The sequence below is a fragment of the Podarcis gaigeae genome (assembly GCF_964106915.1).
Source record: "Podarcis gaigeae genome assembly, chromosome: 11".
Taxonomy (NCBI): Eukaryota; Metazoa; Chordata; class Lepidosauria; order Squamata; family Lacertidae; genus Podarcis; species Podarcis gaigeae.
Genome location: NC_139687.1, coordinates 47,433,871 through 47,451,077, shown reverse-complemented (window position 1 = coordinate 47,451,077; position 17,207 = coordinate 47,433,871). Strand labels below are relative to the sequence as shown.

Sequence of the window (17,207 nt, the reverse complement as noted above, 5' to 3'; positions counted from 1 at the left end):
CCAGCTGCCAATTATAATTCTGTCCTTCACAGCCTCTGCAGTATTACTGTACCATAGCTGGATCAGGATGTAAAAATATAAAGGTAAGCTAAAGGTCCTCTGGACGGTTAAGTCCAGTCAAAGGCGACTATGGGGTTGTGGTGCTCATCTTGTTTCAGGCTGAGGGAGCCTGTGTTTGTCCACAGACAGCTTTTTGGGTCATATGGCCAGCATGACTAAACTGCTTCTGGCGCAACGGAACACCGTGACAGAAACCAGAGCACACAGAAACACTGTTTACCTTCCCGCCACAGCAGTACCTATTTATCTACTTGCACTGGCATGCTTTCAGACTGCTAGGTTGGCAGGAGCTGGGACAGAGCAACAGGAGCTCACTTCGTTGTGGGGATTCGAACCGCCAACCTTCCAATCGGCAAGCCCAAGAGGCTCAGTGGTTTAGATCACAGCGCCACCCACGTCCCTGGATCAGGATGTACTTCCCACCAGGCAATTAAATCTATGGCTGCATTCCCCCCCCCCCCAATAATTTTAAGCCAGTATCAGAAAGGTGAAAAGCTGGTCACAACTTGTGATATGGCCTTGCAATAAGAAGCAGAAAGGTGTCAAAAGGGGAAGTATCAGAAATAGAAAACTTTTGAACTCTTACACAGATATATGAAGAGAGAGTTTAAAGAAATCTAGGTTGGCAAAACTATCATCTCTCACAACAGCTATTACTTTCAAAATAACCTAGCAAAATATAAAGAATTACCTGTGTTTCCATCATTGGCTTTTGGAAAGGAAAAGAATCATGATTAACACACCACAATATATCATTATCCTCATTTTCTGAAGCAGCCATTAGCAGAACACCTGAAAATATAATAATAATATATTAAGAAATGCTGAATCTGAAACCTAAAATCAAGTCTTATGATTTATCACTTTCTATAGGACAAAATAGCCTAAATTGGACAAAGGACTCTTAAATTACTGATAAAAACTCATCTCCAGAAATTACCTTTGCTATAAAGAGCTTGGTGCACCTTTGATGGCTTTTCCACATTAGAAGCAGCAGAAAATCCTGGAGGCAGGCGGATGTGAACCAACGTTAATGTTGAAGGACGTGAAAAAGGATGCTTGAATGGGCATGTACTAAAATACATCCGTACACCTAAAAAAAAGCACAAGATACTCCATTAACAGTATAAACGTATTTCATAAAAGGGTTGCAGTACAATCCCATACTTGTCTACTCAGCGCTTTTTTTCTAGAAACCATGAAGTTGTTACAGTAAGTGCCACACTTTTTAACAACAACAAAAAAGAAGTGCCGTACTGCATAACCTTCAAAACCCCCTGAAAAGCATTGTGTCTACTTCAAAATTAGTCCCATTGAGTTGAATGGGGCTTGCCTTCCAGTTAATAGTCTTGGATCACAGCATTAATGTGTCTGAAGTATTCTGTTCAGATACGGAACTATTGAACAGCAACGACACAGACTGCTTCATTTTCCCCATTTAAAGGTAATGGTATGAATGATAATAGAAACATGGTTATTTCTAATTGATCCACACATTTTAATTCCTCTTCACACAAGCTTCTTGACCCCCCCCCCCCGACCCTTTAGGATTGCTAGGATACTATGATGCCGTGATCCTATATCCTATTGGCTCCCTTCTTTGCCTATCTTCTTCCTTTCAGTACCCTGTTGCTAGTTAGTTTCTTCCAGTTTGCAGGCACTCCACTCTCTAGGCCAGTTCAGATTCTAGACTGGGTAGAGATAGTAACTGGGTTGTGATACTACCCACTTCCCCACCAACATGTTATCCATGTCTCCCTTCTACCATGCACCAGAAATGATTGCATGAATCAAGCTATTCTACATAGAGGCCACCACATGCAGTGCCTGCCTTATGTAGCACGTTATGTTCCTGGCGTTATGTTATATAGAATAGAGGGGAGGGACACGTACCTGCTCATTCACCATGTGAGCAGGCTTGCCACCCAGTAAGTTTTTGAACCAGGGCACAGACACGGTACTTAGCGTTATAGAAAAGGATACTGAATTCTTACCTGCATGAGTGATTGCCAATAACTGGCAATCAATGGATTCAGAATTTTCAATCACTGCTATCTGAACAATAGGCTTAAACACAGAACGGTCTATGGTCCTAAAAGAAAACCAAGATATCAGCTTGTGTACATGCAAGATCTTTTTACCATGTAAACAAAATGATCTAATAATAAGAGATTAAAGTCAGCTCCCCAAGCATAATACCTTTTTGTAGATATTTTACCTGGCAATCTTTCCAGCTGCAGCCACAATAGCATTCTGAGAAACAGAAGCAACCCTCACCATCCCTTGACCATCTGGACCTAAATCATAAACCTGCAATTTAATTATATTGCTTTTAGTGGGTTTACTATGAATTCACTTAACATTATTCTCTTTTGCAATGCCTACCACAAATACGTCAGGAGGCAAGTTAGTTCTGAAATGAAAGATGGCAGCTGCACTGCACTCCAAGGTGAGTAGTTCATTGGACAGAAACACAAGAGAATCTTCTTTTATTGAATCCAGGTGGGATGTTGGAATAAGCTTGGATAGAGTACAAAGCCATAAAAACAAATAGAGGAGGTGAAAGGATGCAGAGTGAAGGAACTTGTAGTACATTTGCATAGTGAACAGGAAAATAGCAGGCACAGGACTGACAGCTAAAAGGAAGAGGATAACTTTATGTTGGGCAGGTGAGACAAAGAATAAGTGCGCAAAGTACAGACAATGGTATTTGCAAGGCTGGATTAGAACTGTGTTATACAGTAAGTTCCCATCAATGTAATGAAGTTAGCATTGATGTGAACCTAAATTTGTGAATAACAGGGGAAACAGAATGTATCAAAAGGCATACCTGTATCACACCTTTCTCAGAGCGTGTGTATAAGATGTTTCGGGAATTGTCAATGGCAATTTGAACAATGGGATCTGCAATTTGAGAATAAAAACCCAGAATCAACTGCTTAAAGTCTGTCAACATTTCGTTCATAATGTCCAGAAGATATCAGTGGACGATCAAAACATTTTTTTTTCTTACCTAAGCACTTCAAATTTCAAACTTAAGACTAGCTGAATTACCCGAGTGTCTTAAGAGCATGTTTGTATTGTATTTGCATTGGTTAAACTGCTTTAGCAATAAAAGGCAGTAATTTAGTAGCACAAATCTTGAAAGAAAGCAATCAACCTAATGATTCATTTATGTAAATGAAACATTTAAGTGAGCTAGAGGTGCCAGAAATTTGTAACATATTATCAAACACAAATACATCTTTATTTTATTTTAATATTTGTATTTTAAACATGGATTTTACATCCCTTACCATCTTCTGAGAATGTGAACTGGAGCAACGATGGAACAAGGAAAGAAAGGGTGCTCTTTGAATGATTGATCTTCCTACAACGCTGGCTAAACCAGCCAGCCTCTGCCTACAAAAAAAAAAAACAAAACAAACACTAGAATTGCATTATTATGCAAACCCATAGAATACTTTACTTGACCCATCTAGTTATCAATGAATTCCCAACATTATTAAGCAGCCTAACTAGTCCTGGCCCCCAGATCATTGCAGATAAACAGTGTGCTCTACTCCAGCACCAGCAGTCTGTAGTTTCAAAGAGAAGTCATTTTATAAAGTTCCATTTTAAAAGTTCCAAATCCTCAAGAGTTTATAACTCCATATTTTTCTCTCACTTTGACTGGACCCCAATCTTACATAAGGATAACAGTAAATCTGCTTTATATCACAGAGTAAGCCAGCATAATATTACTGTACATCAGATTCACTAGCACATGTGTTGATGTGCCACCTCTAAGCACATGTGTGTTGATGAAGCAGGTATGAGACTTGACCTTTTGATTGCTGGCAGAATTCAAGAAGGAAGCTTGGTCTTTTGAGAACTAGCCAGTTTGTGGCCTCTTTGATGCAGGCCATAGAATAAACTCAACAGTATTGAGTTATTGTCTGCCACTAACAAAAATACTTAAACATCAGATGGTTCTTTGCTAGGATTCTTAAGATCATTGAAGATGACTCAGATTCAGTACATTCTTTGCAATGAACAAGAATATTTATTAAGTTAGCAGGAGTTCCAGACTAACATTTATGCACTAAGAAACTCACTACTCTCTTTCAAATAAATGAAGCAATATAGAAGAGGAAGAAGTGAAGCATCAAGAGCAATGTATTTTCCATCCATCCCCCAGTATCCATCTCTAGCAGATTTCACTTGCCTGGTAAGCAATTTCATACAAACAACCATCTTTGCCAGCCAAGAAGATACGCCCATTTTCAGAAGAAGTTATTGTCAGCAGATAGGTGTTATCGGTAGGCAGTGAGTAGAGTGGGTCTGGAAGAAGCTGCATTCCACCAGACATACTATCATTGAGGGATCCAGAACCTGATTAAATATATACATATATGTTACTTTATTTGTTGACTACTTCAACTAAAATGATTTCAAGAAATAAGGAAGACCTAACATTGAGTTTGTATATCATGAACTCTTAAGTGCTATTTTCTAAAAGTTGATAGATTTGCTACTAAGATGCCAACCCTAAATCCTCAGAATAAATAAGATTGAGGCAAAACTCTCTTATGTTGAAAAACACAGTTCTTAAGAGTTAAAATTTCATTTCACCTCAGTAATCAAACATGCTTAATTCACAATGCCAATTCTTTTCCTATTGATACTATTAAAAGTATACATTCCAGATACAACAAAGTAGTAAATTTTCTAAAAACACGTTATCTTGAGCATGTATGTGTGTTTTAACACGGAGACTTATCTCAACCTAAAACTTTTTTACTCCCAGGCACCATCTACACTAAGCGTTTAAAGCGTTTAAAACAGTCATAGTTTCTTCAAAGGCATGTTGGGAACTGCATTTTGTTAAAGAGTTGCTAGAACAGGCTTCCTCAACCTCAACCTTCCAGATGTTTTTGCCTACAACTCCCATGATTCCTAGCTAGCAGGACCAGTGGCCAGGGATGATGGGAATTGTAGTCTCAAAAAACATCTGGAGGGCCGAGGTTGAGGAAGCCTGCACTAAAAGATCCCTATTCCATTCACAGGACTACATTTCCCAGAGTTCCCTGGGAAGACGGCTTGATTGAGAAACCACTCTGGAAACTGCAGCTCTGTGAGAGGAATAGGGGGTCTCATAACTCTCAGCTTCCTTAACAAATTACATTTTCCATGATACTTTAAAGTGGCATGATACTGTTTTGTATGTATAGTTCAGGTGGGGCCTCTAAAAGCTTAATTGGCCATTATTTCATTCTACCACCGCCTCATTCCCTCAGCTCCACCAACGATCAAGTTGGTTGTGTCTAGCCAGGCACTTTTGTTGGTAAGGTAGTGAGCTGAATCAAAGAGGAGCCAGTTGCATTAAACAGTCACCAGCTCTTAGCAGCAAGTTCCTCCAAATTTCTTTCCCTATCTCTTCATGAAAGCAAGCATGTGAATACACAATTACCTCCTTGCAAGGTTGCGTAACTTAGTCCTAGAATGACTATATCCACAGGAGTAGCCAAAACGAGCAGGTGCCGTATATGTGGTTGAAAGACTCCTATGAGTAAAGAAAAAAGACGACTTGTCAATATAAGGAGGGGAAACCACCTCTGAATAACATGCTACTTGTCATAATCAAGATCTAGGAGAGTGAAGAGGCATATGCACTAATTCCTGTCAGTCAGGAAATTTCATTTCAAGTCTTTTAACTGCTATTTTCCCAATCCTACAGTAATTTTAGCAATGCAACCTCAAAAATAGAATGTATATTTATGCAACATTTATCTTTGGGGTAATTATGCGCACAGCATGATAATATTCTAAAGGCCGTGTATGTAAGATAGTTTCTAATACAGAACAGACACCAACAAAGTAAACAAATGAAAGCTTATTCTCAGGATAAAGCTAAAATGATTTTTCCCAAGTGTATTTTGTCCACAGCCTATTACCTGCTTTTGGTTTCACTAGTCCCACAGCAAGGATGGTTTCACTAAGGCCATCAAAATAAGCGAGGTCCCCACTGCAATGAACATGAAAACATTGAGTACTTAATATCTCAAAGAGTGAATGAAATTGTTAAGAGCAGCAATCTGTTACTTACACAAACCTTTTCTTCTTATTAACCAATATTGAGATTACCATACCCAAAAACTTCCTAGACATAAATTATTTATCTTACATACCCATCTTCGTACTGCCACATAAAAATGTCACTGTCAATTGTCAGCCAGGCCCTGCTAATTTCAGGAAACACTCCCATCATACAATTGCATTGCATATCTGAAGTATCCAGATTTAAGGATAAAATGCACCAAGGCAAAACATGAAATTCTGCATTACGTTAAGTTTGCAATTAGGGAAGAGGAGGGGAGGATGGGGATAAGTGTCGAATTCCACAGCTCAGTATTATAAATGTAAAGTCACAACATACATAGCAATTATTTTATTAAGCAAATGCTCAGTTGATAAGACTCCAGAATCTTGATTTGTATGAACATAAAAGAACATTCATGTCTGTCCACAGAGAAAGAATGTATTTCAAGCTAGGAGACAGTATGACCAGGAGCCTTGATTTCTTTTTTACAATGTTTCATTTACATTTAGCAATCAAGGGATGGATAGAGAGAATGTTAAACAGAATAAATGGAGGTTCTTTTACATGACACTAAGCAGTCTGAAGTAGAGTCATACCTCTAGTTGCATTAGGTTCATGTTGCGGATTTTCGGGTTGCAAACATGGCAAACCCAGAAACGTTCTGCATGCTTCGCACATGCGCACTCTGAACAGGAGTGCTCTACTGCGCCACACGCATGTGCAGAAGCAGCGCTCTACTTACGGACTTTTCAGGGTGCGAATGGCACCCCGGAATGCACCGCATCCGTAAGTAGAGGTACCACTGTAGTACCAAGCATTTTTTATTGCTCTTTAAAACACTGAAATAATTAAATTCCAAGCAATAAAATTAAGTTTCAACAGCAGAATGCCATACTGATTATTATGCAAATGTTTCCTAATAATCATTTGTGTGCACAAAAGCCATGTTCTATTCCATTTCTATCATTTCGTTCATCATGCCTAAAAGCCCCAGCACAGTACAGATCACAGATGGGGAATCTTTGGCCTTCTAATATGTTGCTGAAGTACAATTCCCATCACTCCTGCCTGTTGGCCATGGTGGCTGGGGTTGACAGGAGCTTGAATCCAACTATATCGGAAAGGCCACAGCTTCACCATTTCTGCCATAAATGAAAGGCTGAGAATGGATGGAGGGCAAAGTGTGAAAAGCCAACACCTTTAGAGCAAGAGGCTGGCTGCCATCCACTCTTTACTGCTCCAGTCCCTCACCATGCTGTGCTTCTTGGTCTGCTGCTATTGCAACCTCTTTTGATGCTGAAGGGGGAAAAGGGACATTGGAAACCAAAAACTGGGCTTCTTTAAAAAAGAGACTACCTTAGGCCACACATCCAATGAACATTTAACTGCTATTACTGTACTAGTGTCTAGGCAGCAGCAACTACCTGTAGTAGAATTGGAGGCAACAGCAGAGGTGTAATGGTGAGTGAAATAAAGTAGAAGGGATGCCCTATTCCCGGCTGGGCACAAGTAGCTATAAGGAAGAGAAAAGGGAGAAAGATGGGTGGGGGGGGGGGGGGAAGAAAACAGCAACCAACAAGTGATGAGCTTGTCAGATGGGGAGAAGACTGGAATGAATAGGGATTAGCCAGCAGCCTAAAGCCCATCCTTTATCCCCCATGCCCTTCATCTCACAAGATTTAATGTGCCTTTCACTTGTATTATAATTAGGATACGTCCAAATTGCTCAACCAGTTCAGGGGGCAGAGGAACTCTCCGAATTGAACTTATTTCTGGAAGATTGGGAATTGAAAGAAAGCCAGGTCCTTGTAATGGGTAATCCATATCTGACATCCCAGAAACAGTGGGGCTACCTGCAAATGTGAAAAATGTAAAATAATTAGAATAGAAACAAACAAAATGCTTGGATATTTTCACTTTAATTGAATATTTTCTTTAACCCTTAGAGACTTATTCTTTCTCTCAGTATACGAAAAGCAAGTGCTTTTCTCTATAAACCTAGGAATCAATTAATGCTCATACATCTTTGAATTTTAAAAATTAAAGTAACCTTGCAAGATATATTAGTAATAGCCACCAGTCTCATAAACTGTTAAGATAAATTAATGTCATGTGGAATTGCAAATCACAATACAAAACTCAGGATACACAAAGTGATCTAGTTTTGCTTGTTAACACTACAAATATTTGGTTTACAAATGAGTCATTAGTTCCCAAAGTGTTGGCAACTATTTCAAATGTATTAGCAAGTGTCTGAAGTCCGGGGGGGGGGGGAGAGGGAGGGAGGGAATCTGATCACTAGAAATATGAATTCTAGAGAGTACTGCTCAACTAATCTATGTGAACCTAAAGGCTAAGTCTTTCTGGGAGCAAGGGAAAGGGAAGTTAAGTGCTGGCAAGTACTGTACTTAACCATAAGAATTACCTTAAGAAAATTAAGGGCTGTTTGGAGTGAAACCATTTCCAGTACAGACGTCCTACTATATTTGCATAGCTTTAACATACTATTTTCAAGTTGCTTGATAGAGATTCAATGCTAGTTATTGCCTTCAAACGAACCAACTAATGATTATAATGTATGCTTATTTCTATTTGTTATCATCAAGATAAGCTTGAATGACTTAGTTGGTCTTTAAGGTGCTACTGGAAGGAATTTTTTTTGTTTTGACTATGGCAGACCAACACGGCTACCTATCTGTAACTTGAATGACTGTTTATTACAAGCTTCATATTTGTTTTATCAATTCTGTTTAATGTAGAAGGTAAAGGTAAGGCTGCCTCAAAATACATCTCTCTCCTGATCTTAACTAAAAAACCTAAAGATTTTTGAATACTGCAATTTATTGCCCTAAGATTAGTCTTATAAAAGGAATGCATCAGAACATGGCAGTTGAATAACATAAGGTACGGCAAGATAATGGTTTATTGTATATACCATAAGTGGAATATGGGGGAATGAAGGGAAGCAGATTTTTGTAGAATCTTAAGCTATTAAAGACAAAGCACCTGTCCCCAAAATAACCTAGTAATGAGACCATTACTGTACATTCATATGTGTATAACCAGTATGGAACAAATGTACCTGGTAGTAGCACTATAACATTTGGTGTGAACCCCAGCTTGCAAGAAGCACAAAATGATTAGCACTAGACATTAGAGATTAACCAGATTATTGCCAGCATAATGAATTAAAATGGCAGCAAGTAAAACATAGCGACAAAGGATTCCATCAACACAAAGCTAAGTGGACTAAATACTGTATATATTAAAATCTGCTAAAAAGCCACCAATGAAGAGGCCAGGATGTGGGGCCAACAATGAAAGGGACCTGTCCTTGGTACCCATCAATCTATGTTCTTGGCGGTAGAAAAGAGAGTAGCGCCTATGAGGCTAATCTCAGGGTCTGGGCAAGTTCACACAGGTGCTGGTGGCCCTCCAAGTTACATGGCCGCAAACCTTTCATGGCTTTAAAAGTCACTACCTTAAGTTTGAACTCTAAAGCATATTACTATAGCCCTATCTAGAGAATCAGTAGTCTAGTTTGTGTAACAGACCCCGATCTATTTGTTCAAATAGACCAGTTCTCCATTTACAATACAAAGCTGATGAAGGGCTTTACTATATACCTGGCTATATACAACATTACTAACAACATTTCCATCATGCCTGGGCTAATATCCAGGTACCCAAAGTCACAGGATGGAGCATAAGGCCCCACCACCTTCATTTAGGCCCAACGCTTCAGAAAGAATCAGAGCCACAGTTAAGTCTTACTTTGGAAGTGGTGATAACACTGATTTGCAGTGCTTTTACCATTGCTGTTATGACAGTATTCTACTACTGCATAGGAGCCAGGCAAAAATGTTCTTCTTCAACCAGGCCAGTTCTTGGGCTGGTTAACATTCTATGTCCTTTAAATGTGTTTGTGGGAGGGAGTGCTAGGAGTCTGTTTTGTTTTTGTTCTTGTTTTTATTGTGTATGTTGTGTTTTTATGTTGTGAACCTCGCTGAGTTCTTCAGATGATGAGCAGTATACAATTTTAAAAATGATATTTTAACTTGTTTAAATGTTACTATTACTTACTGAATTTGTTGGCCACTTTATCTAGCACAAGGAAACGCAAAGCGACTTACAAATGCTGCAAGCCTCCATTGGAATGTGTCCATCTCGAACAGAGCAGCTAACAAATTCCCTCACTAAACAGGTGATTCAGCAAAGTCATGAACCTTTTTCTGCCTCCCCACATCCAGCTATTTTCTGAAGACTGGAGAAGAGACCTTCTTAAGAATATTAAGGGGGTGGGCAGGGGAAGGACTAGACCACGTGAAAAATGAACATAATATTCAAGCTGCAGTTCATTCATGTTCAGGTTTGTACTGTATTCTTATTATGAGAAAAACACATTGCTGTGCCCATAACCTAGGTTTAAGGTGCCATTTAGCTCCTAGCTTTCATGGCTGGGAAACCCAGCCAGGTGGGCAGAGTATTAATAATAATAATGATAATAATGGTACAGTGGTACCTTGGTTCTCAAACACCTTGGTACTCAAACAACTTGGAACCTGAACACTGCAAACCTGGAAGTATTCCGGTTCACAAACTTTTTTCGGAAGCTGGACGTGCTCCGTTTTGAGTGCCACACTTCCGTTTTGAGTGTTACGCTGAGCTCTGTTTTTGCTATTTATTTTATGTTTTTGTAGCTCTTTTTGTTTTGTTTTTGTGACTGTGTGGAACCCAGTTCATCTACTGATTGATTGTGTGGCTGCAGTTCATTGTCTACTGCTTTCACTTTATGGATCAACGGTTTCGTTAAGATAGTAAAATTCATGTTTAATTGCTGTTTTAGGGGTTGTTTTTAAAAGTCTGGAACGGATCGATCCATTTTGCATTACTGTGGACGCTCGGGTTGCAAACGTGATCCGTGCGGGATGCATGTTCGCAACCCACAGTGGCGCTTCTGTGCACGAGCGGGTTGCGATTTGGCACTTCTGCGCATGTGCAAAGCACGATTTAGCACTTCTGCGAATGCGCGACTGCCGGTACTTCCGGGTTTCCGCAGCCCATAACCTGAAAAAACGCAACCTAAAGCGTCTGTAACCTGAGGTATGACTGTACAGTTGTACCTCGAGTTGAATGTGCTTCGGGTTGAGCGTGTTCGACTTGCGCTCCATGGCAACCCAGAAGCAACGGGGCGTGTTACTTCTGAGTTTCGCCACTCGCGCATGCGCAGATGCTCAAGATGACACCACACGCATGTGGGAAGCAGCGAAATGTGACCTGCGCATGCACAGTTGCATCTTGCGTTCCGTTCGGGATGCGAACGGGGCTCCGGAACGAATCCCGTTTGCATCCCGAGGTACCACTGTACTTTCTATGGGAAAGCATGCCTTGGTTTTAGAACGCTTTAGTTTTGGAACGGACTTCCTTGAGAACCAAGGAACCACTGTACAAGTATCTCAGTACCTAACCCTGGGCTACTGTTCCCGCCAGCCCTGCAACTTCTGGGGGGCACCAGGGGGTGTGGGGTGAAGTGGGTGGGTGGAAGCCTGGCATTGAGGCTGGCAGCGCACACGGGAGACCGTAAAGGGGGAAGGGCAAAAAATTAGAGAGAGAGGGAGAGAGACCCGCCAAGGGAGGCGGCGGCGGCGGCAGACGCCCCCCCCCCCGGGAGCCTTTCCCGCCCGTTCACGCGCGGCTTACTGGGCGCCGGCACCGCCAGCAGCTCAGAGAGGTCCGGATAGCAGCGGTCTTCTTGGATCTGCCGGTCGATGATGCGCCCCGCATTCTCCAGCGCCTCCTGCAAGGCCGGAGCGGCCGCCGGGCTGAGAGCGACCGGCATGGCGAGGCGGCGGCGGCGGCGGCGGCGTCGGCGGCGGCGGCGTCGAACCCAAGCCGAGGTTTCCTTCCCCCCTCAGCAGAGTCGAAGCAAGGCCAGGACTGCGCTCCGTCGCGCCCGCGCGCCCAATCCCGGCATCCACCGCGCGGCCGCGGGAGACACGAAGACGGGACCTGTAGAGATAGGAAGAAAAGGGTTAGAGTGATCCTCGTACGCACACTTCCGGGCTTCCAATATGGTGGGGGGGGGTTGGTTTTTTGGGTGCGGTGGGGAATATATCTCTCTCACTGCTGAGAAAGCGACCGTAGAGAAATAAGCATTCTGATTAAATTAACGCGAGGAAACGATTTCGTTTATTCAGGAGAAAATGTACAGTAACTGATTTCAGTGGGGCTTAGTTTTTGCCGCCCATTCATATCCGTGTGTTCATTCAGAAATCCAGCCGAGAAAGTGTGGCGTTACTGCATAGGATTGCATACACGACAGGTGTTGGGCTTGACGTGGTCTTTCTGATGTTCTTCCCCCCGCCCGCGAGTCTATGCTGCGGTTTTTAAATTTGATGTAACGCCCTGAGTCCTTGGGTAGGCTAAAACAATTGTAGATTTATTTAGTTTTTGAATTTCAACGAGGCTCGCTGCCAAATAAATGCGCATCATAACGTTGCAGACATGAAGCGCGATCCTATCCCAATCACAAGTAAACCCTAGGTCAGCCTCACTGAATTGCGCTGTCAAATAGGGTTGCAGCTTTGTGTGTAGTGAATTGCTAACAAAAGAATACTTTTATTTTGGGAAAGGGCGTCTTGCGTCCGGGGTAAATAGTTATTTGTTCTACTGTTACTCGACGTTACGTATTGCTTTCGCCACCTTTTGCAGTAAGAGTTACAGATCCAAAAATGACAAATACCTGCACAGCTGAATACATTTTATAACATATAACATTTATGTTATAAATAAGCATATGCAAACGAAATATGTAACCCTGAAACTGAAACTAAGCAGTAATTCGATTAACTCTGAAGAAGTGCGCATGCACACGAAAGCTCATACCAAGAACTAACTTAGTTGGTCTTTAAGGTGCTACTGGAAGGAATTTTTCTTGTTTTGACTATGGCAGACCAACACGGCTACCTATCTGTAACTCGATTAACCCCGCAAGTCTTGGGCATAGTTATTTCTCCCTCCGACCACCAGGCGACTCACTCTGACAGCCATCGAGCGGAAGTGGCTTCCTCTCGCTCAGCAGCCACTTCCTGCTGGTCGGGCAACTTGCCTGTGTTGTGGTTCCTGGAGAAGGGAATTGCGGGTCGCTCTCGGGATGGAGCAGGTGGGAGCAGAGAACGGTGAGTAGCGGGCCCGGCCAGGCTTCCCTTGGAAGATCTGCCGGTCTTGGATAGGAGGAGGAAGCACTGAGCGCTCTTCTTTCTTCGCAGATGCCGAGCCGGTGGCAGGACCCGACCCGGAGCTGGCAGCTACGATGGGCTTCTCAGGCTTCGGTGAGTGAGAGGCTTTCCTTGAAGTAGAACTTTGCATGCAGAGGGTCCCAGGTTCAGTCTAGTTATCATCATCATTTATATCCGTGATTCGCAACGTGGGGCACACGCTCCACAAAAGGGGCAATTTGATTTTAAGGGGGGCAATTCCAGAATGAGTTATTAATAGTTAATGGTCCTTTAAGTTTCCTCCGATGGCACGCCGGTGGCGCTGTGGGTTAAACCACTGAGCCTAGGACTTGCCAATCAGAAGGTCGGAAGTTCGAATCCCCGCAACGGGGTGAGCTCCCATTGCTCGGTCCCTGTTCCTGCCAACCTAGCAGTTCGAAAGCACATCAAAGTGCAAGTAGATAAACAGGTACCGCTCCGGCGGGAAGGTAAAGGGCGTTTCCGTGCACTGCTCTGGTTCGCCAGAAGCAGCTTAGTCATGCTGGCCACATGACCCGGAAGCTGTACGCCGGCTCCCTCGGCCAATAAAGCGAGATGAGTCGGTCACGACTGGACCTAATGATCAGGGGCCCCTTTACCTTTAAGCTTCCTCCACGTGAATAGTTCACTTTTTGAATAATAAGAATTATATGTCACGTGGTGGGGCATCTTCATCGTTCTGCCCAGACACGGGTCCAGTGCCAAGGGCCTTCTGGCGGTTCCCTCACTATGAGAAGCCAAGTTACAGGGAACCAGGCAGAGGGCCTTCTCGGTAGTGGTACCAGCCCTGTGGAACGCCCTCCCATCAGATGTTAAGGAAATAAACAACTACCAGACTTTTAGAAGACATTTGAAGGCAGCCCTGTTTAGGGAAGCTTTTAATGTTTAATAGATTATTGTATTTTAATATTCTGTTGGAAGCCGCCAAGAGTGCCTGGGGAAACCCAGCCAGATGGGCGGGGTATAAATTATTATTATTATTATTATTATTATTATTATTATTATTATATCAGGATTTTAGAAATGCTTAGGTGGGGCATGGCCAAAAAAAGGTTGGGAACCACTGATTTTTATACAGTACCTCCCTTTGTACGAAAATCACAGGGCGCTTTACAGTATGAAAATGCAGTCTGGTCAGGAGATTGCAGTCACGTTTAGAGTATCCCCTGGAAAGCCACTGCCTGTTAGTGAGGGAAATACTGAGGTAGGAAAACCTTGGTATAAGGCAGTTTCCTACGTTTCTCCAACATCCATACGTGTCTACAACTCTGAGGTTGCAATTCTGCACAAGGCACATGGAGGGTGGTGCAAGATTTCAGACGTGCAGATGTCACCAGCTGTGTACTATCACCACCTCACTTTTGCCGTGGGTCAACATCTTGCCCATGACCTTTTGCTGAGCTTCAGAGAAGTCCAGGAACATTGCTGAATTGCCTATGAAACGCTGCACAGTGTCAGCAATTGAACGCTTGGCCGTATCTTGATGTGGGAGTGTGTCTCTCGAAGGTGGTGGACTACACTTCGTTGTAGGATTTTAAACAGAGGTTGGATGGCCATCTGTCAGGGATCCTTTAGAGATGATTCCTGCATTGCGGGAGGCTGGACCCTACAATTCTAAGATTTTATGACCTGTAATTGTACTGAACTGCAGAATGTTTCTAAAGCTTATTCTAAAGTAGAGTGTTCCACCTCTCAGTTTGTGCTAGAGCAGGTGTTGGGCATTTAAAAATAAATAAATATATAGTTGATGCCTAGTGTCCTGGCAAATGTCATATAATGGCTACTTTTTTAGTACCACAAGGTTTCTTACTGATGGAGACAAGACAAACTGTTTCTCCTGGTCCTTCTTTCCAGAATGTTCTTCTGCTTCCTCTCAATGTTCCTTTTATATGTGTGGCAACAACAAATAAAACTGAGAGTTGTATATACAGTGTGCGCATGTACATTTTCTCTAATCTATGTGCCATGTTGGAGACAATGGTGGGAGCTGCTCAGTTAAGGTGTGGGGGGACATTTTACTTTATGGATTTTTCCAGGTATAAGGAAACCCCAGAATAGGTTTAGGAGGCATATGGAGGGGTGAGAAGTGGGGAAATGGCCTGTTGCATGAGCAGGCCTTGTTCCATGCACATACACTTCACTTATCGCTAGGTTCAATTCCACCCAATATGTTTGTTCATTAAAATACTATTGCAAAAGTGTAGTAAGCTTATACACAGCTTATAACGCCCTCTATACACAGCTTGTAGACTTTTGGGAGGCATCTGGTTGGAAACAAGATGTTGGACTAGATGGCACTTTGGTCTTGTCCAACAGGACTCGCTTTCATGTAAGCTAAACTCTTAGGAAATAACTTTCTTATTTCCCCCCTCATCACTTAGGAAAGAAAGCTCGAACATTTGACTTCAATGCAATGTTTGAACAAACTCGAAGAACTGCTGTGGAAAGAAGTAGGAAGATCCTGGGTGAGAGAGGCTATTTCATATCAAGGGTTTGATTTGCCCTTCATTTGATTTATAGCTCAGAGTACCTTCTGGCAGTTTTCCTTAAATGTTAATAGCTTTGTTAATAGCTCACAACGTAAGGCAATTTAAAATGGTTTGGAGGGTGACTGAAGAAAAATGGCACGGCAAACATTATTTATTTATTTATTTATTTATTTAATGCCCCCCTTTCACCTTAAGGTCTCAGGGCAGTTTACAACATTAAAACACAACATTAAGATAATTTAAAAATAGCTTAAAATCTGTTTAATGACAACAGCACAGACCCAAGCAACCCATACCTCGCCACAAATAAATGTTCCAAAAAGGCGCCTGTAAAGTAATGCTTTTTATAGGCAGCTTCGTGCTAAGTGCCTGCTTCTTAAAGAGGTGTTGCAGAGTTAAAAGGGATGGGAGGTAGTTTCTCTGGGGCAGTGCCTGGGAGTTAGCGGGACTTTGGTTCCTGGTTCTTGGAAGTTTTCTCCTTCTCCTTCAGATGCACCAGCATCTGAAATCTTTGGGAGAAGATCTAGCATCCATGTTCTTTTAGCTGTTGGCAGACGCCAGAGCATCTCAATTGCACTCATTTTTGTGAGCCCAGCATAAAAATACATCAAGCCCATGCTCACAACTGCTTACTTTCTTCCTTTTACAGACAGTAGTCTCAGGGCTTCAGGATGTGATTTTTTTCCCAGTGGGGAAACAATGTAGTGAGAAAAGGGTTAAACTCCAGATTGAGTTCCCCTCCACACTTTCTGTGGCTGTTCTATGTAAAAAATGGGCAGTTGGACGCATCTCTTAAACCACATGCTTAACAGAAGAGTGTATTTTTTAAAAGCTTAACAGAAGAGTGGTTTTTTTTTAATTGTCCAGCAGCACCTTAGAGACCAACTAAGTAACCATTTCCTCAGTCTGCCTTGGCTCTAGCTACCAGAAAGGAGCTGAAATGAAAACATCCTAAAAGGTGCAAAATCTTTGGCAAGTTCCCCAGTTAAGGAATAGACTAAATAACTTGGCATTTTTGATTTTCCAGGCAAACTTAAAGCCTTTCAGTTCTCTGGAGAGGTTGGTTTTACTATAGCCTGGTTCTGAAAATGAAAGGTAGCTGATTTAATTCATAGACTTTCTAAGTAGAAAATCTCTCTGCAAAAGGTAGGAGAGAGATACCAAACTATGGCATACCACAAGTACATCTCACTTGTATAAATTGACTTTCCTTCCCTTCCCCCTGCAGCAGTTCATGAGCCCCCTCTGAAATGGATGAGGGAATGGACAGATGGCTTCGGGGAGGGGGTTCTGCTATGATGTTGGATCTTGCCCAGAAAC

The 17,207-nt window shown here is 42.2% G+C and overlaps 2 protein-coding genes across 3 annotated transcripts in view; one reads left to right on the top strand and one right to left on the bottom strand.

The window, feature by feature from the left end:
• Positions 1-12,161, bottom strand: part of NUP155 (nucleoporin 155) — a 39,663-nt gene extending 27,502 nt beyond the window's left edge. The window contains exons 1-12 of one of the 2 annotated variants that reach the window (XR_014556360.1): positions 11,843-12,118; positions 7,858-7,995; positions 6,231-6,327; positions 5,997-6,067; positions 5,513-5,605; positions 4,264-4,434; positions 3,357-3,458; positions 2,891-2,964; positions 2,279-2,370; positions 2,055-2,152; positions 1,001-1,153; positions 752-852 (exon numbers count right to left, since the gene is read on the bottom strand). Coding sequence is in view for 1 of the 2 variants with exons in the window: in XM_083703417.1 (XP_083559543.1) it covers positions 752-852; positions 1,001-1,153; positions 2,055-2,152; positions 2,279-2,370; positions 2,891-2,964; positions 3,357-3,458; positions 4,264-4,434; positions 5,513-5,605; positions 5,997-6,067; positions 6,231-6,327; positions 7,858-7,995; positions 11,843-11,981 (1,329 nt within the window). In the remaining variant the exon portion in view is untranslated. Of the gene's footprint in view, positions 1-751; positions 853-1,000; positions 1,154-2,054; positions 2,153-2,278; positions 2,371-2,890; positions 2,965-3,356; positions 3,459-4,263; positions 4,435-5,512; positions 5,606-5,996; positions 6,068-6,230; positions 6,328-7,857; positions 7,996-11,842 lie in introns of both variants that reach the window. The other variant, XM_083703417.1, reaches the window with a different exon arrangement.
• Positions 12,162-13,196: 1,035 nt separating this feature from the next.
• The window catches only part of WDR70 (WD repeat domain 70), a 130,012-nt gene continuing 126,001 nt past the window's right edge, over positions 13,197-17,207 (top strand). The window contains exons 1-3 of the mRNA XM_083703550.1: positions 13,197-13,320; positions 13,411-13,473; positions 15,780-15,863. Coding sequence (XP_083559676.1) covers positions 13,296-13,320; positions 13,411-13,473; positions 15,780-15,863 — 172 coding nt within the window. The 5' untranslated portion in view covers positions 13,197-13,295. The remainder of the gene's footprint in view (positions 13,321-13,410; positions 13,474-15,779; positions 15,864-17,207) is intronic.